This window comes from Chiloscyllium punctatum, chromosome 37, assembly GCF_047496795.1.
Source record: "Chiloscyllium punctatum isolate Juve2018m chromosome 37, sChiPun1.3, whole genome shotgun sequence".
In the NCBI taxonomy this organism is placed as follows: Eukaryota; Metazoa; Chordata; class Chondrichthyes; order Orectolobiformes; family Hemiscylliidae; genus Chiloscyllium; species Chiloscyllium punctatum.
This window is the reverse complement of record NC_092775.1, coordinates 13,642,331-13,664,950: the sequence shown is the minus strand read 5'-3', so window position 1 is coordinate 13,664,950 and position 22,620 is coordinate 13,642,331. Positions and strand designations below refer to the sequence as shown.

At 48.4% G+C, this 22,620-nt stretch overlaps 2 protein-coding genes across 6 annotated transcripts in view; both read right to left on the bottom strand.

Annotated features, from left to right (window-relative positions):
* Nucleotides 1-3,519, bottom strand: part of LOC140462879 (PHD finger protein 20-like) — a 93,432-nt gene extending 89,913 nt beyond the window's left edge. The window contains exon 1 of the mRNA XM_072556297.1: nt 3,216-3,519. The gene's annotated coding sequence lies outside the window, so the exon portion shown is untranslated. The remainder of the gene's footprint in view (nt 1-3,215) is intronic.
* A 12,509-nt stretch (nt 3,520-16,028) lies between these two features.
* The window catches only part of LOC140462878 (rho GTPase-activating protein 39-like), a 203,923-nt gene continuing 197,331 nt past the window's right edge, over nt 16,029-22,620 (bottom strand). For all 5 annotated transcript variants that reach the window (XM_072556292.1, XM_072556294.1, XM_072556293.1 and 2 more), the window contains 3 exons: nt 19,936-20,027; nt 18,117-18,286; nt 16,029-16,773 (listed from right to left, as the gene is read on the bottom strand). In XM_072556292.1, coding sequence (XP_072412393.1) covers nt 16,579-16,773; nt 18,117-18,286; nt 19,936-20,027 — 457 coding nt within the window. In that variant the 3' untranslated portion in view covers nt 16,029-16,578. The remainder of the gene's footprint in view (nt 16,774-18,116; nt 18,287-19,935; nt 20,028-22,620) is intronic.

The window sequence follows — 22,620 nt, the reverse complement described above, 5'->3', positions numbered from 1 at the left end:
ACTGGGGGACGGGGGGGTGAGGTGGGTCTGTTTACTGGGGGACGGGGGGGTGAGGTGGGTCTGTTTACTGGGGGACGGGGGGGTGAGGTGGGTCTGTTTACTGGGAGACGGGGGGGTGAGGTGGGTCTGTTTACTGGGGGACGGGGGGGTGAGGTGGGTTTGTTTACTGGGAGACACGGGGGGGGGTTGAGGTCGGTCTGTTTACTGGGAGACGTGGGGGGGGTGAGGTGGGTTTGTTTACTGGGGGACGTGAAGGGGTGAGGTGAGTTTGTTTACTGGGGGACGTGGAGGGGTGAGTTGGGTTTGTTTACTAGGGAACGGGGGGGTGAGGTGGGTTTGTTTACTGGGGGACGTGGCGGGGTGAGGTGGGTTTATTTACTGGGGGACGTGGCGGGGTGAGGTGGGTTTGTTTACTGGGGGACACGGGGGGGGGGGTGAGGTGGATTTGTTTACTGGGGGACGAGGGGGGTGAGTTGGGTCTGTTTACTGGGGGACGAGGGGGGTGAGTTGGGTCTGTTTACTGGGGGACGGGGGGGTGAGGTGGGTCTGTTTACTGGGGGACGGGGGGGTGAGGTGAGTCTGTTTACTGGGGGACGGGGGGGTGAGGTGGGTCTGTTTACTGGTGGACGGGGGGGTGAGGTGGGTCTGTTTACTGGGGGACGGGGGGGTGAGGTGGGTTTGTTTACTGGGAGACACAGGGGGGTTGAGGTCGGTCTGTTTACTGGGAGACGTGGGGGGTGTGAGGTGGGTTTGTTTACTGGGGGACGTAGGGGGGTGAGTTGGGTTTGTTTACTAGGGAACGGGGGGGGTGAGTTGGGTTTGTTTACTGGGGACGTGGGGAGGTGAGGTGGGTTTGTTTACTGGGGGACGTGGCGGGGTGAGGTGGGTTTATTTACTGGGGGACGTGGCGGGGTGAGGTGGGTTTGTTTACTGGGGGACACGGGGGGGGTGAGGTGGATTTGTTTACTGGGGGACGAGGGGGGTGAGTTGGGTCTGTTTACTGGGGAACGGGGGGGGGTTGAGGTGGGTCTGTTTACTGGGGAACGGGGGTTGAGGTGGGTCTATTTACTGGGGAACGGGGTGGTGAGGTAGGTCTCTTTACTGGGGGACACGGGGGGGGGGGGTGGTGAGGTGGGTTTGTTTACTGGGGGACGGGGGGTGAGGTGGGTCTGTTTACTGGGGATGGGGGTGAGGTGGGTATGTTTACTGGGGGACGGGGGGGTGAGGTGGGTCTGGTTACTGGGGGACGGGGGATGAGGTGGGTCTGTTTACTGGGGAACTGGGGGGGGTGAGGTGGTTCTGTTTACTGGGGGATGTTGGGGGGGTGAGGTGGGTTTGTTTACTGGGGGATGTGGGGGGGTGAGGTGGATCTGTTTACTGGGGGACGGGGGATGAGGTGGTTCTGTTTACTGGGGGATGTGGGGGGGTGAGGTGGGTTTGTTTACTGGGGGTGTGGGGGGGGGGTGAGGTGGGTTTGTTTACTGGGGGATGTGGGGGGGGTGAGGTGGGTCTGTTTACTGGGGGACGGGGGGGTGAGGTGGGTCTGTTTACTGGGGGACAGGGGATGAGGTGGGTCTGTTTACTGGGGAACTGGGGGGGGTGAGGTTGTTCTGTTTACTGGGGGATGTGGGGGGGGTGAGGTGGGTTTGTTTACTGGGGGTGTGGGGGGGGGTTGAGGTGGGTTTGTTTACTGGGGGATGTGGGGGGGGGTGAGGTGGGTTTGTTTGCTGGGGGATGTGGGGGGGGGGTGAGGTGGGTTTGTTTACTGGGGGATGTGGGGGGGGTGAGGTGGGTTTGTTTACTGGGGGGTGAGGTGGGTTTGTTTACTGGGGGGTGTGGGGGGGTGTGGGGGGGTGAGGTGGGTTTGTTTACTGGGGGGTATGGGGGGGTGAGGTGGGTTTGTTTACTGGGGGTGTGGGGGGGTGAGGTGGGTTTGTTTACTGGGGGACAGGGGGGTGAGGTGGGTCTGTTTACTGGGGGACGGGGGGTGAGGTGGGTCTGTTTACTGGGGGATGGGGGTGAGTTGGGTCTGTTTACTGGGGAACGTGGGGGTGAGATGGTTCTGTTTACTGGGGGACGTGGGGGGGGGTGAGGTTTGTTTCTTTACTGGGGGATGTGGGGGGGGGTGAGGTGGGTTTGTTTACTGGGGGACAGGGGGGTGAAGTAGGTTTGTTTACTGGGGGACGGGGGGTGAAGTAGGTTTGTTTACTGGGGGACAGGGGGGTGAAGTAGGTTTGTTTACTGGGGGACAGGGGGGATGATGTGGGTTTGTTTACTGGGGGACGTGGGGGGGGGGGTGACGTGTTGTTGTTTACTGGAAGGTTTTTCTGTGGGGGGGATTACTGAGAGGTATTTGTTAGTGGGTGTGTTTGCGGGGGAGGGGAGTTGTTTACTTGGTGGGGTATTTAGCGAAGAAGCCGAATACGTACTGGGAGAAGGGGTTTGTATGATTGGGAGGGGAATTTACCAGGATGGGGGTATTTACCTAGGTGGTCCGGGTATTTGCCAGGAACGTGTGTGTCCGGGGGGTGGTAGGGAGTGTGTACTGGGGGGGATTGGGTAGGGAGTGTGTTCCTGGGTGTGGGGTATTTACCAGGAAGGTGTGTACCCGGGGGGATGTAGGATAATTGCCAGGAAGGTATGTACCCAGGGGGTGGGGTATTTACCAGGAAGGTGTGTAGCCTGGGGGTGGGTAGGGAGTGTGTACCCGGGGATGGGGTATTTACCAGGAAGGTGTGTACCCGGGGGGGGGGGAATGGGTAGGGAGTGTGTACCCAGGGATGGGGTATTGACCAGGAACGGGGTGCGGCCTCAGTTCCCGCGCTCGGCGCCAGTGTATCACTCTCTCTGTGACGTTGCCGATGACACTCGGTGTATCATTGAGAATGTAACAAACCCCGAGCCAATCAACCAATCACCGGTCGCTCGATCCATCCATCCACCATCGATCAGCCGGGGCCATCTCCCCCCACCCCCTAACCCCCCCGAAAAAGGGGCTCCCTCCAAATGCAGCGGCAATTGGCCGGCGGCTTCGTTCCTTTGGGTGCGGGTGGCTTCACTGTCCCGCCGCCGCCGCCCCCCGGGGAGAGGGCTCCTTCTTGCCCCCCCACACCCTCGGGGGCAGGACCTTGTCCCCTCTCCCCCCCCCCCCCCTACCCCCTACCCCCGGGAGCCCCTGGGAGGGGGGTAATATTGACCCCGTTAGTCACTCTCACCTCGCCGTGTCCATGCTGCTCGAAGCTGTGACGACTCCTGTTTTTTTTTATTTCACCTCCTGCTGCCTCCAAACTCCCGAGAAGATTAAAATCCTGATTATCTCTCTCTCCCGGCTTCTCCGAGATCGCATCCAAAGGCAGAGCTCGGGCTCCGGCTGCATTCGCGGCGATGCAAAGGGAGGCGGCTTGCAAAGTGCCCGGGGGTTGGGGGGCTGCGGGCTCGGAGCGGGGGGGGGGGGTTTATTTTCTTGTTATTTTTCGGATTTGAAAACAACAACAACAACCCGGCCACGGACCCCGCGCGTCAACCGAACACCGGGGGGGGGGCACCGAGCAGGCCACGCCCACCGACTCTCATTGGCCGGCGCCGCCAATCCAGCGCTGCCCATTGGCCAGGGCGCGCCGCCGGTCAGGGAGAAGCAGGGTTGGGTGTACCCGCCTCGCGGACACCGCGCCGAGACTCCCTCCTCCACCCCTCAGCGCGTGCGCGGCCGGGCACCCTGCTCCTCGACCCCCCCCCCCCCCCCACAACCACCAAAGCCCCGGCAGGCCCTTCAGCCCGTCCTCCCGGCTGCTAGCCCACCCTCGTCACCGGAACCGGCCGCTGCCTTCACGCACGCGCACGTCTCAGGAGGTTGATACAAGGAAATGGAGAGGGTACCATGTGCCAGAAAGAGACACGTGTCTTCAATAAACGTGTGTTCATGTCCACATGTTAATGACGTGTATACACATGACTGACCGTATATACACACGAATGTCTGTGTATAGGCAAGTATGTGTGAGTATAAGCATGGCAGTGTCCATGTGTACACATGAAGGTCTGTGTATACGCATGTCAGTGCCCGTGTATACACATGACTGGATGTATATACTCGACAGTGTCTGTGTATACAGCATGACTGTATATACACACGTCAGTGTCCGTGTATATGCATGACTGTATGTACATATTCTATATTAGATTAGATTACTTACAGTGTGGAAACAGGCCCTTCGGCCCAACAAGTCCACACCGACCCGCCGAAGCGCAACCCACCCATACCCTACATTTACCCCTTACCTAACACTACGGGCAATTTAGCATGGTCATGTGTCACCTGACCTGCACATCTTTGGACTGTGGGAGGAAACCGGAGCACCCGGAGGAAACCCACGCAGACACGGGGAGAATGTGCAAACTCCACACAGTCAGTCGCCTGAGGCGGGAATTGAACCCGGGTCTCTGGCGCTGTGAGGCAGCAATGCTAACCACTGTGCCACCGTGCCGCCCACTTTTGATATGTCAGTGTCCGTGTATACGCATGACTGTATATACACATCAGTGTCTATGTATATGCATCACTGACTGTGTATACACATGACTTTATATACATGTCTGTGTATACACGTGAATGTCTGTGTATACACATGTCAGTGCCCGTGTATACACGTGAATGTCTGTGTATACACATGTCAGTGCCCGTGTATACACATGACTGTCAGTGTATAGGAATGTCTGTGTCGGTGTATATGCATGTCTGTGTATACACGTCTGTATCCATGAATAGTCACGTGTATACATGTGTATAATCCATGTATACACATGACTGTTCATGTATATATATGACATCTCTATGTCTGTGTATACATATAGGTGGACAAGCAGGAGACGTTTCGTAGTGTCCAGGGATGTGTAGGTTAGGTAGATTAGCCATGGGGAATACAGGGTTGCATAGATAGGTTGGGATGGGGAGGTGAGTCTGAGTGGGTTGCTATTTGGAGGCTTGGTGTGGATTTGATGGGCTGAATGGCCTGTTTCCGCACTGTAGGGATTCTATGATTTCTATAAACAACTCAGCAGCTCTGGCAACATCTGTGAACGGAAAACAGAGTCAGCATTTCTTCTTCGGAACTAGTAGCAGATTCGAAAAGGTGATAAATATGCTGAAGGCAGGGGATGAGGTGAATGGGGAAGGAGTGATGGGGAAGGAGTGACAGGATAAGTGAAGACTGAGCCCAGAGAGAGAGAGAAAAAGACATGCAGACTAAAGATGGATGATCATATGTCAAGGAAGGAGAAAATCTAATAACGGGGACAGTGAGTAGATAAGGCAGCCCATATCATGACAGGGCCTAGGTTCAGGGATGGGTAAAGGCTTTAGGAGACACAAAAATTATTGAATTTGATATTAAGTCCTGAAGGCTGCAGGTCCCCAAGTGGAAAATGAGGTGTTGTTCTTCCAGTTTGCGCTGAGCTTCACTGGAGCCCTGCAGCTAGCCTGAGACAGTGATACCAGCCACTGAACAGAGTGGTGCGTTAAAGTGGCAGGCAACAGGAAACTCAGAGAGAACATGGGTGTTTCCCCAAAATGGTCACTCATCCTGCGTTTCCTCTCCCCAGTGTGGAGGAGACCACATTGTGAACCGCAATTGGAGGAGATTAGGTGGAGTGAAGTGCAGGGAAATCGCTGCTGCACCTGGAAGGGGTATGTGGGGCCTGGATAGTGAGGAGGGGGTGGAGTAACTGGGCAGGAGTTACACCTTCTGCAATGGCATGGGTGTGTGCCATGGGGAGGTGTTGGATGTGGAGGTGGAGTGGACGAGGGTGTCCTGAAGGGAATCGTCCCTGAGGAAAGCTGGCAAGGGAGGGGAAGGGACCATATGTTAATATACCTTTTAATTTATTCATTCTTTCTGCACTGGTACAATTCTGTGATTCTGTGAAATACTGGCCTAGCCAGCAATACCCACATCCCATGAACAAATAAAATAATTCACATCAGCAGAATAGTCAAAGCAGTTCAAAGTCCACTTTTAAGGTGCCTTCAGATAAATTCTGCTTAAATTCAACTCAGTTCTTGTTTAACTTATTCAATATTTCAAATTTCTCAGCAATAGATAATCCATTTGCTTTAGCACAAACCCAGAGTTGCAAGGTGAGTTGAGATCCCAAGAAAAGAATGAAGAGCAACTCATTCACACAACCACCTGATGAAGGAGTGACGCTCCGAAAGCTAGTGTGCTTCCAAATAAACCTGTTGGACTGTAACCTGGTGTTGTGAGATTTTTAACTTCATTCACTCCAAGGAGTGTTCACTGTTTCTTAAGTGTTCACTCATTTCAAATTCCAGTTTATGAAGCGTGCTCCAGTCTAGACCATCAAACACTGTTTGAGAAAGGGGAGGAATCTCTCCCCACAATATTCATAGAAAGAGGAGAATACTCATTAAAAGGCAGCATTACTGGTGAGCAAAGCAATTATCATGCAAACAGACCACTGGGTTTAATTTTAGGGATATAGAGTTAAAGACTGAAGTTACACTAAATCTATGGCATCTTGTCAGGTCACTTATACAGTTAAGAGATTCTTTTTTATTTATGAGGGTCTGGGTTTTTTAAAATTCAGTCAGAAATGAGGGTGGTACTGGCTGGGCCAGGATTTATTGCCCAGAGGGCAGTTAAGAGTCAACCACATTGCTGTGTCTCTGGAGTCACATGTAGGCCAGACCAGGTAAGGATGACAATTTCCTTCCCTAAAGGACATTAGTGAACTAGATAGGATTTTTACCAATAATTATCAATGGTTTCATAGTCATCATTAGACTCTAAATTCTATGTGTTTATTGAATTCAAATTTCACCATCTGCTGTGGTAGGATTTGAACTTGTGTCACAGAATGTTACCTGGGTCTCTGGATTAACAGTCCTGCAATAATTCCACTGGGCCATTGCCTCCCCTAAATACTCTTACAATTAAAAGATACAATCCCAAATTATAAGTAAATGTAGTTGGAGGTTGAGGGCATAGGAATATTCTAAAGTTTCCCTGACAGGATGTCTCAGTCGTTTGACTGGTAAAGATGAAAGGAAGGTTTTGATTGCCTGACTGAGGAGAATGATGCACCGTATTTATGTTTGAAAACCTACAAACACGAGTTAGGCCATTCAGCCCTTTTGAGTTTACGCTGCCATTCAATAAGTCTATGGCTGAACTGTTGTATTCTAACTCACATTCCTATTTCTGATAACTTTTGATTTTCTTGCCGAACCGGAAGTTACCTACCTCTGCCTTTAAAATATTCACTGACTCCACCTCCGCCACATTCTGAGGCAAAGAATTCCAGAGGCACCTGTGAAAGTGTCTCCTCATCACTATCCAAAAAAGATGACACCGAGTACTAAAACGGTGCCCCCTAGTTTACCCACAAGAGGATACATCCCCTAGGAGTGGCACGGTGGCTCAGAGTTTAGCACTGTTGCCTCACGGCGCTAGGGACTTGGGCTCAATTCCACCCTCAGGTGACTGCCTTTGTGGAGTTTGCACATTCTCTCCATGTCTGTATCGGTTTTCTCCCACAGCCCAATGATGTGCAGGCCAGGTGAATTGGCTATGCTAAATTGCCCATAGTGTTAGGTGCATTAGTCAGGGGGAAATGGGTCTGGGTGGCTTACTCTTCGGAGGGTCGGTGTGGACTTGTTGAGCCGAAGGGCCTGTTTCCATACTGTAGGGAATCTAATCTTTTCACTTCCACCTTGTCAAAGTTGTTCAGGATCTTAGAAACTTCAGTTGAGTCACTCCTTACTCCTCCAAACCCCAGTGCAAACAATTCCCATCTGTCCAAACTTTCCTCAGAGGATACCTCACACTCATCGGGGGTCTCAATCTCGTAAACCTCCTCTGAACCATCTTCAATGTATTTACATTGTTCCTCAAACAAGGAGACCAAAACTGTGCACAGTATTCAAGATGTGGTCTCTCAATGCCCTGTTTAGTCAGGTGTAATCTCCTTACTTTTATATTCAATACCTTTCCTAATAAGCAAAAGCATTTCATTAGATTTCTTAATCACTTTCTATTCTTGCATTGCAACTTTTTGTGACTTATGAACTTGAACACTTAGATCCCTCTGCACCTGGAAATCTGAATTAATTTTCCATTTAAGTAATACTGGCCTGTAGTTTTCTGTTCTCCACCCCCAAACTCTTCTTGAATAGAGGAGTTACTTTTGCTGTTCGTTATTATTTCCTGTCATGATGGAACCTTTCCAGAATCTTAACAATTTTTGGAAAATTAATGCCAATGTATCTGCTACCTCATTAGCAACATCCTCGAACACTCCAGGATGGGATCCTTCAGGACCCAAAGACTAATGAACCCACAGTCTGCTCTGTATCACTTCCCTAAGGATCAGATTGTCACCAAATTCCTCTCTTTCTTCAATCTTCTGATTTTAAAGTGAGTGTTTCTGCCCAGCTCAGCTCAATCCCTCTGTCACCTTCCCAACACAATCAACCTCTTCTGAGATCTGTCCTCATAGGGCAACGCTCTGTCCAGTTTGAGCCTTTAACTAATGGGGCGGGACTGTGGTTAGCGCTGCTGCCTCACAACGCCAGGGTCCCCGGTTCGATTCCAGGTTCGGGCGACTGTCTGTGTGGAGTTTGCACATTCTCCCCGTGTCTGTGTGGGTTTCCTCCCAGAGTCCAAAGATGGTGCAGGTCAGGTGAATTAGCCATTCTAAATTGCCCATAGTGTTAGGTACATTAGTCAGAGGGAAATGGTTCTGGGTAGGTTACCCTTCGGAGTGTCGGTGTGGACTGATTGGGCCGAAGGGCCTGCTTTCACACTGTAGAGAATCCAATCTAATCATACTGTCAGCACCTCCCATCCTCTACGCTCATCATCAATGCCAATGGTCTGAAATTATTTCTCCTTAAATGACTTAGCAGGAATTCCCTTCCTCTCAACTGATCTGGACCCAGAGATTAATAATTGACCAAGTAAATCCTCTCTTCGCAATTGACAGAAAACACTGATGGAACTTATGTACACTGTGGGTTGTGTTCTCGCAAACTTGAATGCATGCGCGAACAAGGAATACATCAAGCCTTGAAGACCATTGATCCTCCCTCAGTACTGCACCAGTGAGCCTGCCATTCTGTACCACTTTCAACCAAATTGAACTTTAGTCCCTGAATGAAAAGGGGGGCTGGTGTAGCACAGTGGTAGTGTCCCAAACTTTCAGCCAGGAGGCCCTGGTTTAAATCCTACCTCCTCCAGAGGTGTGTTATAACAGCTGTGAGCAGATTTAAAATATCTAAAGAGAAAGATTCCCCTCCAGGAGCTGTCAAACTTGTTGAATGTTTATATTAGAGCAGAAAGGAGGACTGAGTGTTCCATCAGGGCCTGTGTAACCTATGTACAGCAAACCTTTTATTAACCAGCACCTACCGGAGCAGGAGTGTGCTGGCTGATCAAATATTCAGGTTGATCAAGAGATAACGCCAACCGCACTAAACCCTGACCAAGCAAAACTTCGACACATCAACATCCTCAAAAACAAAATCGATGTCAAAACATGAACTTCTTGAAATCAGTGTAAAAATACACTGTGTAATTGATACAGTAGCTAGTTCGGATACACCTCGCGATTATACCTTAAATACTCTAACATCACGGTAGTTTCTTTTATTGGTTTATCAAGAATGCAGGTTGATAAGGTACAAGTTAAAACAAAATTAACAGAGTAGAAAGCAGCACTGGTGCATGTTCTCTATTTCAACTGTTCAGGTGGCAGAGGTTGGTTCCGCAGCACTCACTAATTAGATTAGATTCCCTACAGTGTGGAAACAGGCCCTTCGGCCCAACAAGTCCACACCGACCCTCTGAAGAGTAGCCCACCCAGACCCATTTCCCTCTGACTAATGTACCTAAAATTATGGGCAATTTAGCATGGCCAATTCACCTGACCCACACATCTTTGGACTGTGGGAGGAAACCAGAGCACCCGGAGGAAACCCACACAGCCTGAGGCTAGAATCAAACCTGGGTCCCTGGTGCTGTGAGGCAGCAGTGCTAACCACTGAGCCACCATGCCGCCCACGAAAAAAATACATGGAGAAATTCAAAATGAAGAGTCATTTATTTTGGACATTTAACAACAGCAGTATTTGTTTATGGTTAGTGTACACACATTTCCACTTGTGAACATTAATGCTCTAACTGTAAACGTTGGACTCTCACAACAGCAAACATTCAAGATCTTTTAAGGTCAGAATTTTGCAGTTTTTATTTACATTTCTGTTGCGGAAAGAAACATCCAGTGTACACAAAAAAAAATTATTCTGCTTTTATACAACCTGTCGAAAAGCATTAACATATCACAGCATGAAAGGGAAGCCAAGTGCAAAGAAAACAATTACAAAAAACAAAACATGAACAGCAATGTTTACAGGGAAGTTTACAACACAGTTTTACACATTAACACTAATGCATATTTCAGACAGCACAATGTACAAAAAAGAAACAGATTCAAGAGTGGTTACATATTTGGTTTTGCTTTTAATAAGACAGTCTTCCATACAATGCACACACAGGCAAAGCCCTTTCCCCATTTACTCATTCAGAAAGTCAATTCCACATTGAGTTTATTATTTAAGCCATATTCAACCTCCCTTCAGACTGTACAACTGATATTTAAGTAAATACCTGGTGGGGAAATGGAAAGAAAATGAATAAATGAGGTTTTTTATTCTTTAAAGCTACAATGGCTATGTGTATTCCCACCACCTGGATATTCAGAGGTTTAATTTTAACTCTATTGTTACTCAAGCCATCTGCTTATTTTCAGTGACTTTAATTTTCCCCAGCACCAATTTTGGGGCAATCTTGTCCATCACAAAGAATCCTTTGTATTTGTACAGAAATATTTAAACAAAACTATATTTACAAATTTCCAGTAGTGTAATACCAGATATTGTATTATGTGCAGGAACACAAAATTAATGTAAATTATTGTCCGTTTAGTACCTCCGCAGAATTGAATTACTTTACATAATCAAAGGGGGCATAAAGTCAGCAACATGGGGAGTGGGGTGGGCCTGATTTTAACTAAGATCCTCAGCTGAGTAATTAGATGGCAATCCTAAATTTACATTTAATGTTACCTTCCGCACAGACTGGAAGCAGGCGAGCTGTAATTGACACTTCACCTGATCCCTTCAGTTCCCCGACAGATGGGGAGACTGTTAACACTCACCCAATCAGTGGGCTGTGAAACAGCCATCCATCTGATCCCCTAGATTTTCCAGCCCTGCCCGAGTTAAAATTCAACCCTTCACCAAGATAAAACGGTAGAATGCACGAGGCAGCACAAAGACCCAGAAAGGTTCTTCAGTCAGCGAGGTGGATTATACAAATAATCTCACCCTCAAACTATGTGGCCGTTTGACTGGCCTGCTTTAGTTCCCACCAACGGTGCAATGAGACATTTTAAAAGGGCATCGACGGAGTTTTGATTTCCTCCAATCCTAAAAGCACCAACTCCCGCCTGGCAAAGGGTGGGGGCCATGTTGATGACTCAAGGGAAAGCGACACGTACTTGGTACCTTGCTCTATTCGGCCCACGCCATGGGTGAGGGCAAGGAAATTCCTCAGCCTTGGAAGCTATTCAGCTACAGAGACCATCGAGACCAGTCCTGAACCAGCGTCTTACACATGCACACCTCTAGTGGGGCTTACTCAATCAGAGCCAGGAGTAAAAGGCTAACTCCCTCCCCACTTCTCTGGCCCAGGACCACTAAGACTAATTGCTGTGCTCAATCCACTAACCTGACTTCAAGGCAGTGAATGCCACCCACAAGAGCAACCAAACAGGGGAGATTCAATTCTGCACGGCTCTACATAGCAATGGCAGGTGGTTTTGGCCTGGTAGGTCACTGGGAGGGCAAAACTATGAGGTATCTTGATCCACTCGATTTCAATGCATGGGTCAGCGGGAAATGGATCTTTCCAGGGAAAGTGGGAAGGTCAGGGGGCACTGAAGAAAATGTCCATGGTTGGTCAATCTGTCATCAGGCTTCCATATGGTGCTGTGTTACACCAGTGTTTAGATGCTGTGGGCTCATGCCTGACCCCCCCCCCACCCCCACCTTAACACAAGGTGTAGGGATAGATCATTCAGCCCCAGGGATAGAAAAGGCTTCCAGCTGGGGTGTGATGAGGGTCAGGGTGGGGGTCAAATGGGGGCAGGATAATGGGGCACAGAGAGAGTAACGGGCACGGGGAGTAACAGGTTTGCGAGGAGTAATGTGGCATTGGGATAACAGGGTCGTGGGGAGTAATGGGCACAGGGAGTAACAGGGGCATTGGGAGTAAGAAGGGCACTGGGAGAAACGGGGCATGGGGAGTAACATGATCGCGGGGAGTAACAGGGGCATTGGCAGTAACAAGTTCTTGAGGAGTAACAAGAATGTAGGGAGTAATGAGGGTGGATGAGAAAGGGGAGGAGGTAAAATACCTTCTGCTAATAAAAGTGTACAGTCTGGCAAAAGATAAAAAAGATGTTCTACCAGGATAATTAGCTGCACAACTGTAATAATCATCAATGTTTAATTGTACATAATTATACAGACACTTTCCCTTTTTGATAACACATCCTCTCACTGAAGGTTAGACCACACATTCCTTTATGTGAAGAACAATTCTAAAATATATTTTGTACAGTTATATAGCAGAAATATAAACTTAAGAGGAATATATAAATAGAGCAAGCTGCAATTCAGAAAGATGTTTTTTGGAAAAGCTATCTTTTTTATTATAAAAATAGGACATCTTAACAACTGCTGAAACTAGACTCTGCGGCCGAGATCAACATTAGCCTCGGGAGAATGTGGGAGGGAAAACCACAGAAATTACAGGCAAAAGAAATATCATACATTAAACGTTTAACCAGATAAACTAGATTGGTGGGCGGTGGAAGGGGTGAGAAATGTTTGAATTAAAGTTTTAGCAGCATTATCAGACTGGTCAACTTTTAATCATTCTCCTGTTAAGGCATAGGCTTAATTGGCAAGGCCTCAGAACCAGGCCACTTGTAGGCAACTGATTTCAAAATTAAATATTTGCAACATAGAGTCACTTGGTAGCACAGAACTTAAATATTGCTGTAGAGTGAGAGAGAGAGACAGCGAGACAGAGAGCGAGAGAGAGTGTGTTGACATGTGAGTGTGAGAAAGAGAGAGTAAGTGGGTGTAAGAGAGCGATGGAGGAGAGAGAGAAAGAGGCCGAGTGTGTGTGTGTGTGTGTGTGTGAGTGTGAGAGAGAGAGAGAAGCAGATAGAGTAGGTGTGAGAGAATGAGTTTGTGAAGAAAGAGACAGAGACAGAGAGAGCGGGAAGGAGGGAAAGAGAGAGACACACACAATGCCAAAGCATTTTGTCTTGCATCTATCTGAACAAATGCAAGAATACCAAATCATCCCACTGTGATCCTTTGAAATTTGGCACTCTTGCATTTGCAATACAATTGATCAGCAACTTCAGTGAACGTAATAAACCTCATTCTTAAATGGGATCTGTCATATTGATGGTACCTCACAGCATTAGCTTTTGGTCTAGAATACCTTAGTGAGGAAGCAATAACAAAGATAATGTCTCACTCAGCCTCATCTTAAAACAGAAAGCAACTGTTTACGTGGAATATCAGAACCTGTCTATTCAGATCCGAGTGTACAATTTTTAATCGTCTTCCGATTTTCCAAATCTGAAAGCAACGCCTTGGAGTTGGAACTAACAAGTGAACTCAAAACTTACAACACAATTTCAGAGAACGAGCCCTCATCCACAGATGTTTTAGGCACAAGACAGATATTTGCAATTCAGCAATGAACCACATTCTAAAAATAATAATTACAAAAAAATTGGACAGCTGCCACATGATCAGCCACAATCAAGAAGACAGGAAACCATAGTTTAGTAAAACTGGCCTAGTTATACTGCAGAAAAATAGCAATAAACGCTCAACGGTGAATGGGGAGGGGAGGAGGGGGAAGAGTTTGGATTTGACTTAGCCTTTCCAAGGGCTAAACAATTTCTCACCCCGAGAGAGTGATCACAGCCAGGTTAGCAGGTAAGTGCTGTGGACCTTCCAAGCTGAATTTCAAATGGGAGAAATTACCAAGCCTCAACGCAAACTCATGAGAAGTTCACATTTTGCTTTCAAATCTTGCATGGAAAAGACCAGCTTCAGGAGTATAATTCCACTGTATAGCCCGAGTAGTCCAATACAGAAACTAGACGGAAAGGCAAGAGAGTGAACAGGCACTAAATTGGCATGACCCCATCTCAGAACCATTTGTACCTCCTCAAGACCTGGTCATGTTGAGTGCCCATGGGACTGGGTACAAACTGGATCACTTCACCCACTCAACCCAAGTATGGAGAGAACGAGGGACAAATGTTTATAATGGACATGCAGGACCACAGACCTCACCATCTGGCCTTCTCAAAGTCTACTGGATACTAAAAATAATAACATTCCTTATTACATTAAACATAAATTCAATGGATCAAACAGGGCCTCATCTCAGTTAATCTATTTAATAATGGCTTTTGTTCATCCTTAATTGGAAAATTAAGATATCCAGTTATCAAAATGTAAATTGATTCAGTTTCAAGTGGCAATGATTAAACTTGAAAATGTGCCTGAAGTTGAGAGCTAATTCGAAGCAAATGTCCACATTCACTGGGCCTTTGTTCCCCTTAATTACTAAATCCAATTTGAATGTCACGATGGGACTGTGGAAGCCTCGTATGAGATTTCTGCAATCTCCGAGCACGTTTGTTTTATTATAGTTTTAGACTCCAGGCCGTCAATCGCATCGTTGAAGACTCCTGTGGGTTATGGGGCTAAGGTTATTTTATTTTTTCTACAGCCATATATTCTGGCAACAAGAGACATTGATGGCTGTTCTGTTTCCAGTGAGACTCCAAACAGTCTACCAGAGAAAAATCAAGAAGTGAAATAATTAGCCTTCAAGACAAACACTCGCATCACTTTCCAGGTACTTTGAACATAAATAAAAAAAAAGGCCTTTTGAAACTCTAGTATGGTTCACTCGGTATTACATCATTAGCCCCCTGATTGTCATAGCAAAGGGTATTTCACACAGGCAGCACGTTTCAGTTTCAGTTTCAGAACCTCGTACTGCCGTGAACTGAAGGCTAGTTACGCAGTTGGCTGTGAAAAGTTGCAAATCCCTGAATTCCGAGGGTATTGATGATGAAGCGGGATTGTCCATCAGCTGAAAATGAGAGTACATGCCGCTGGACATGTGATGAATTCCCCCGGGACTGGGCCAAGCTGGGAAACCGATTCAATAAAAATCAAATATGGAATGCACTTTGACATGCATTTGCATGCAGCAGAGTCACTGTCTGCCACATACCATTGAAAATGCCCTCTGTGGTGGCTGAATATCGGGAGGACACTCATTGACTTTCCTTTGCTTACACTCCAAGGACTGCAGTGGTTTAAGAAGGCAGCTCACCACAACGTTCTCCTGGACAATAAACACTGTCCTAACCAGCAATACCCGCATCATACAGATGAATTTAAATATAAAAAAATTCCTAGAACAATATCAACTGAAAAACTCAATCACTCAACTACATCATCAGCTACCAAGGCATTTGAAACATCAGCTGGAGTTTTACAATCGTGCTGTGAGGATTCCCTCCTGAGCAATCACAGTCAGAGCTCAGTATTAGTACAGGGCACTGGAAAGGGAAGAGGGCTTTTTTTTAAAAAAAAACTAAAACAAGCAAATGTCTCGCTTTGTTCAAGAAGAAAAAAAGACACACATACACCTTTGTTAATGTCTATTTAAAGTGTGCGTTTTCTTTCTTACAAAAGAAAACAAAATAAAAAGTCACACATACACAGCCACTTCCAGCTCCCCTCACTGTTTTCGATGCTCAGTCACACAACAATTCAGATTGACAGCTTTCCTGTCTCCCCGAACTGCCTCTTCTTCCCCCCCCTTTCCCCCCCCCGCCCCACAAAGCCTCAATGTTATTGCGCCTCCCTCCATTACTACGCAGTGGAAGGTGGAATATTGCAGTAGCTGCTGGATAATGCAAGGTGGGGATGAGGAGCAATGATAACCCAATCCAACCAATGGCTTGGTTATCTCTGTCATGAGGCATCTTTTTAACTCTGACCAGTGCAAAAAAAAAAGAGAATTACACCCACACACGCAAACTATTAGACTCGAATTATCATTATTGGCGCAAGGTTTTGAGAACACAAACTGCATGCATAACATCTCAGACACAGTAAGCCCCAGCATCTCCCCCGCCTTTGGTCTGCACCATCGACAGAGGGAAACATGACTTGGATTCAATAGCACAAACGGATGGATCTGCGTGGTCACTGTTCCAGGGACTGGTTTGAGGCAACATTTCTTCGTCAACGAGTGATTGTCCAGCCACCGGAAAAGCAGGCAGAACCGAGTACAAACGCACGCACCACACCATCAAAGGGACCGCGGCAAGAGGCCGACAAGAGCTCGCCGCTTGGGCCCACAGTCCAGAACCTCTGATCTCTCACAACTCTTCTTTGACAAAGCTCGTGTCTAGATGCACGATGAGCAGGCGGATGAAGGACATCTCCTTCCGCGTGTTCTCAAAAATAATCCGGGGGTCGTCGGACTGGCAGCGCAGGCAGTTTGGAGCCATCACCATGGCGAGGTTGTTGACGTCCATCTTGGTTTTGCTCACGTTGATTGGCTGTGCAAAAATCTGTTTCAGAGAGGAGAAAAGAAAAGTTAACAGCTCACCCCTTCTTTCAGAACGCCAATTCTTAAGCGTTTTGTTTCGTGACAGCAAAGGGAAGCTGTGGCTTTTTATTTTCACTTATCCCACGCACTCTGTGAACTGAACTAACCCGTGTCTCCTTGATTTAATCAACTGCAGATAAAGGGCCCAGAAAAGCCAAGGATGTTCCTGCCAGGGACTGCCTGGTCGCTTGGTTCTTAGGATAAAAATGAGCTTTCCCGTGTATAAAGGCGTCTGGGAAAATCAGTGTCAAAGTCAGGAACACAGGTCCTTTCAAGGATATTAAGACCCAGTTGTTAATAAACTTCATCCGAGAAAGATCTTACTGGCTTCTTTCTGAGGCTGCCTGAAGGGATCCAGTCTGAAGATCAGGGATCTGGGCATATGGGATTCCAATCAAGATGTGAGAGGGGGTGGATGCCCATCATGAAGCTATCTGCCAAAGTTTCACCCAGTTAAGAGGGGCATGAGAGCTCCTGAACCTGGAGGGGCAATAGGAGTGCCGGAGGCTGGCAGACCTAACAGGAGAGGGCAGATACTGCCAACGCAGGAGACAGAATTATATTCAGAAGAATACAGCACAAGAGGAGGTCCTTCGACCCATCACACATATGCAGGTTCTCTGATAGAGACTTCCAGTTAGCCAGACACCCCATCTGCACTTCTCCCTTTAGCCCTCTTGTAAAAACGTTTCCCCGCAGGATTTATCAATGCCCTGGAAAGTTACAATCCAACCTTCACCGACAGCCTTTCCCGTATGTGAATGTAAACGCTTCCCCCTGTTTTGTTTCCTACTGCTTTCTGTTCTCCCTCCACCTCCACCAGTTATCCTAAACACAGCCATTCATGTCCAAACACAGAGGAATGAAAAGTTACGGATACCGTATCCATTCCCCAGTGCCTGGTGCAGCACTTACAGCACAGGAGAAGGCCATTTGGCCCACTGAGCCTGTCTTGGTCCTTCAATGAGACCAGAAGAGATAGGAGAAGGATCATGGCTGATCTGACATTCCTCACATCCACCTTCCTACCCTTTCCCTGTAATCCTTGATTCCCCAACGGATCAAGAATCTATCTCAGCCTGAAATATGCACATGGAATCTGCCTCTGCTCTTCGCTCCCCCCACCCCCCCAAAGAGGCCATTTGGCCCAACCAGTCTACACCAACCCTCCGAACAGGAGTATCCCACCCAGAACAATCCCCTGCCCCTGCATTTCCCATGGCTGATCCACCTGGCCTGCACAACTCTCAAAGCCAGGGAGCGATGGGTAACGTGGCCAATCTTTGACCACCCAGGTATACTCACCTGTAAAAAGTGGATGAGGTAACCAAGGACGAGGCGATTTATTTCAGGCAGAGAAGCAACCACAGCAACAGCAGCTTCTGGATTCTCGTAGTTGTTCACACACTGCAGATAAAACTTCTGAGGGATCAGCGGTTCCTCCAGCTCTCGGTACCACAGTTTCAGGAGTGAGGCTGCAGGGGGGCAAAAAAAATACACAGGCCCAATGAGAAAAGGAAAAGGCCCCTTGTAAAATAATGAGGGGTACGGCCATCATTAACGGTAGGTGTTTTTCCCCCAAGGATGGAGTATTTCAAGACTAGGGGGCTCGTTTTGGAAGTGAGAGGAGAACGATTTAAAAAAAGACAATGAGAGGCAAGTCTTTCTTACACAGAGGGTGGTTCACATGTGGAATGAACTTCCTGAGGAAGTGGTGGATGTGGGCACAGTTACAATGTTTAAAAGGCACCTGGATAAGTCCATGAATAGGAACGGTTTAGCAGGCAGTGGGACTAATCGAGTTTGGGATTACGTTCGGCATGGCCTGGTTGGACCCGAAGGGCCTGTTTCCGTGCTGTATGACCCTGTGTGAGGCCAGGTAGGGTGCTCACAAAGCAGTCCTGCATCAGAAAATAAAAATGCCTTCCTGTGTTTCTGTGGTGTGTCCAAAATACCTAAAAAATTATTTACATTCAGTTTGCTGTCACGATCCAATTCAATCAGGAACTTTTTCCCATCCTCCAAAAGGACCAAGTGCTCTTCAGGTAACACAACACTTTGATTTCTCCTTTCATTGGCTGGCCCTTACGGCCAAGGACAGCCCATTCTGCACCACAGCGAAGAGCTTTTCTCCCGACAAGGCTTTTGTGAACCAGATGAGTATTTACAATAATCGATGATGATTGCTCTGGCCATCGCTGAGACCAGTTTTAGAATTCAGACATTTTGAAACATCTATTTTGGCGACATTATTACACACCTCTGTGGAGTAGGTGGGACTTGAATCTAGGTCTCCTGGCTCTGAGTTAGTGACGCTACCATCGCACCCTAAGAGCCCAAAACTCCGGAATTGTATTCATTGAATTTAAATGTCACCATGTCCTTAAAGCATTAAACTGGAGGGTCTGGGGATATATTACCATAGCAGTCTAATGTTGGTACGGGAAATACCCAGTTCATACACAGCACACAAACAACATGATAACGGCCAGTCTGTCTGCTTCCGCTGTTCGGAGAATAAACATTGGCTAACTGCTCCGACACTAACTATGGGCTGTCTTTTATTTGCACCCCAACAGGCTGATGGAGCCTCAGTTTAACACATTCTCTGAAAGACAGCACATCCAACAGAGCAGCACTCCCTCAGGAGTGGACTGGAGTGTCATCTTAGGTGAGGGAGTGTTGCTAATTAACATGACAAGGAAATAATGCAAAATGCTAAATATAATCAAAGGTCAGGCAGCATCTTGAAGAGAGAAGAAAAACATTGGAGTGCACAACCACCAGACCCCTCTATTTCTCCAATATGTGACTGAACTTGGAATAAAAACTGGATATGCAGTACCCTCTTCTACCACAAGAGGTTGCACGTGCACAATGTAAATAAAGAATTGCAGGATACTTTAGGAAAGGCTTTAGGAAAGGTCTATTATGGGAAGGTCTAGATATTGTTCACTAAATTACAGGCACCTAAACCCCTGGCTCTACTGGAAATAACTTGATTCAGGCATTTGCACAGGATGTGTTCAACTCAGAGATAAATGACGGGAACAAAAGGTGGCCATTCAGCCCTTCAAACCCGTTCCTCACCCCCTTTCCAATCCTGAGCGACAAATGCATTTACCTGGTATATGAGGGTCAGCAAGGTTCTCCGGGATCCTCCACTGGTCAACTTGGAGTTTGAGGGCATTCACTTCATCAATGTCCCCAGGCACTCTGAAACAGAAAGAACAGCAATTCAGTCAGCTTTCAGTCAGGATTTGGGGAAAAAAAACCCCACACGTCCAGCATCTGTAGTTTTTTGGGTTTTTTTCTTAAAACCCTGCCATCTTCCAGTCGGCCACTTAATCCCACATTTTGCACACAAGTCAACAAAAACCCATTACTTTCCACATGTTTGCACAAATCACTGAGCCAACCATCACTCATCAAGAGGGTGGTTTTGTATTCACTCATAGGTGTCACCGGGTGGGCCCAGCATTTATTGTTCCTAATCCCCCCAGCCCTAATTGCCCTTGAGATGGTAGCAGGGAGAAGCCTTCCTGAACTGCTGCAGTCCATGTGCTGTAGCAGACTCACAATATCCATATCCGTATCCATATCAATATCAATATCCATCACCCTGTTGGAGAAGATGCATCAACAAAGAAGCTCATAGACTCTGAAGACAAGAACGGGCCTAATGGCATATTCGGAAGTTAGCTCAGGCAAATGGTGGGGAGAAGGGGAGCGAGGATGACGATATGGGGGAGGGGAAAAAGGATTCCAGACAGCAGACCCTAAAAGAGCGAAAGTGTTTTTACCTGCGACCTAAGACACAGAAACACGCTGTTTTGTGGTTTCAGCTTATGGTGTAGATGGTCAGTTCGAGAGCACAGGACAGCAGATCAGGCTGGGAGGGTAAGGGCATGTGGAACTATCAATGAGCTGTTTGAGGAGAGATGGTGGCACAGTGATAATGGCACTCAGACCCCAGAGGGCCAGGCTTATACTCTAAGCACACGCACTCCACGGTGTCTGATGGAGTGCAAGTTCAATTAATTAAGATATTTAACTGAAATCTAACCTCAGAAACAATGCCAATCACTGATCACCTCATCAGAACTTCTGAGGAAGGGTCACTGGACACGAAACATTAACTCTGACTTCTCCTCATAGATGTGGCCAGACCTGCTGAGCTTTTCCAGCAACTTCAATTTTGGTTTTAGATTTACTGCATCCAGTGTCCTTTCGGGTTTTATTTGTCAATGACTGATTGTTGTAAAACTCCTTAGCTGGTTTACTAAAGCTCTTCAAGGAAGGTATCTGCCATCCTTACCCCGTCTGGCCGACACATGACTCCAGGCCCAGATCTTTCACTGCCCCCTTGAAATGATCGAGCAAACCACTCAGTTCAAGGGCCGCTGGGGACAGGCTACAGATGTTGGTTTTGCCAATGCAGCCCACATTTAACAGAAAGACCAAAAAGCTGACCTATCGGCAAACTGCGCAAGGCAAGAGTGAGAAGACTAAGGCTGTTACAGTGGACGGGTGGTGGGTGGGGTATTGAGAACAGGGTGCAGTGGGTGGGTGGTGTCAGGAATGGGTGAGGGATTGAGGGCAGAGTGCAGTGGGTGGATGGTGTCGGGGATGGGTGAAGGATTAAGGACAAGGTGCAGTGGGTGGGTTGTGGATAGTGTCGGGGATGAGTGAGGGATTAAGGACAGGGTGCAGTGGGTGGGTGGGTGGGTGGTGTCAGGAATGGGTGAGCGATTGGGGACAGGGTGCATTGGGTGGATGGTGTCGGGGATGGGTGAGGGATTAAGGACAGGGTGCAGTGGGTGGGTGGTGGATGGTGTCGGGGATGGGTGGGGGTTTGAGGACAAGATGCAGTGGGTGGGTGGGTGGGTGGTGTCAGGAATGGGTGAGCGATTGGGGACAGGGTGCATTGGGTGGATGGTGTCGGGGATGGGTGAGGGATTAATGACAGGGTGCAGTGGGTGGGTGGGTGGTGTCAGGGACAGGTGGGGGTTTGAAGACAGGTTGCAGTGGGTGGGTGGTGTCGGGGATGGGTGAGGGATTGGGGGCAGGGTGTAGTGGGTGGGTGGGTGGTGTCAGGGACAGGTGGGGGTTTGAAGACAGGGTGCAGTGGGTGGGTGGTGTCGGGGATGGGTGAGGGATTGGGGGCAGGGTGTAGTGGGTGGATGGATGGGTGGGGGTTTGAGGACAGGCAGCAGTGGGTGGGTGGGTGGTATCAGGAATGGGTGAGGGATTGGGGGCAGGGTGCAGTGCATGGATAGTGTCGGCGATGGGTGAGGGGTAAGGACAGGGTGCAGTGGGTGGGTGGTGTTGGGGATGGGTGGGGATTTGAGGACAGGCAGCAGTGGGTGGGTGGTGTCGGGGATGGGTGAGGGATTGGGGGCAGGGTGCAGTGGGTGGATGGGTGGTGTCAGGGATGGGTTGGGGTTTGAGGACAGGCAGCAGTGGGTGGGCGGGTGGTGTTGGGAATGGGTGGGGGTTTGAGGACAAGCTGCAGTGGGTGGGTGGTGTCAGGGACAGGCGGGGGTTTGAAGACAGGGTGCAGTGGGTGGGTGGTGTCGGGGATGGGTGAGGGATTGGGGGCAGGGTGCAATGGGTGGATGGGTGGTATCAGGGATGGGTGGGGGTTTGAGGACAGGCAGCAGTGGGTGGGTGGGTGGTGTTGGGGATGGGTGGGGGATTGGGGGCAGGGTGCAATGGGTGGATGGGTGGTATCAGGGATGGGTGGGGGTTTGAGGACAGGCAGCAGTGGGTGGGTGGGTGGTGTTGGGGATGGGTGGGGGTTTGAGGA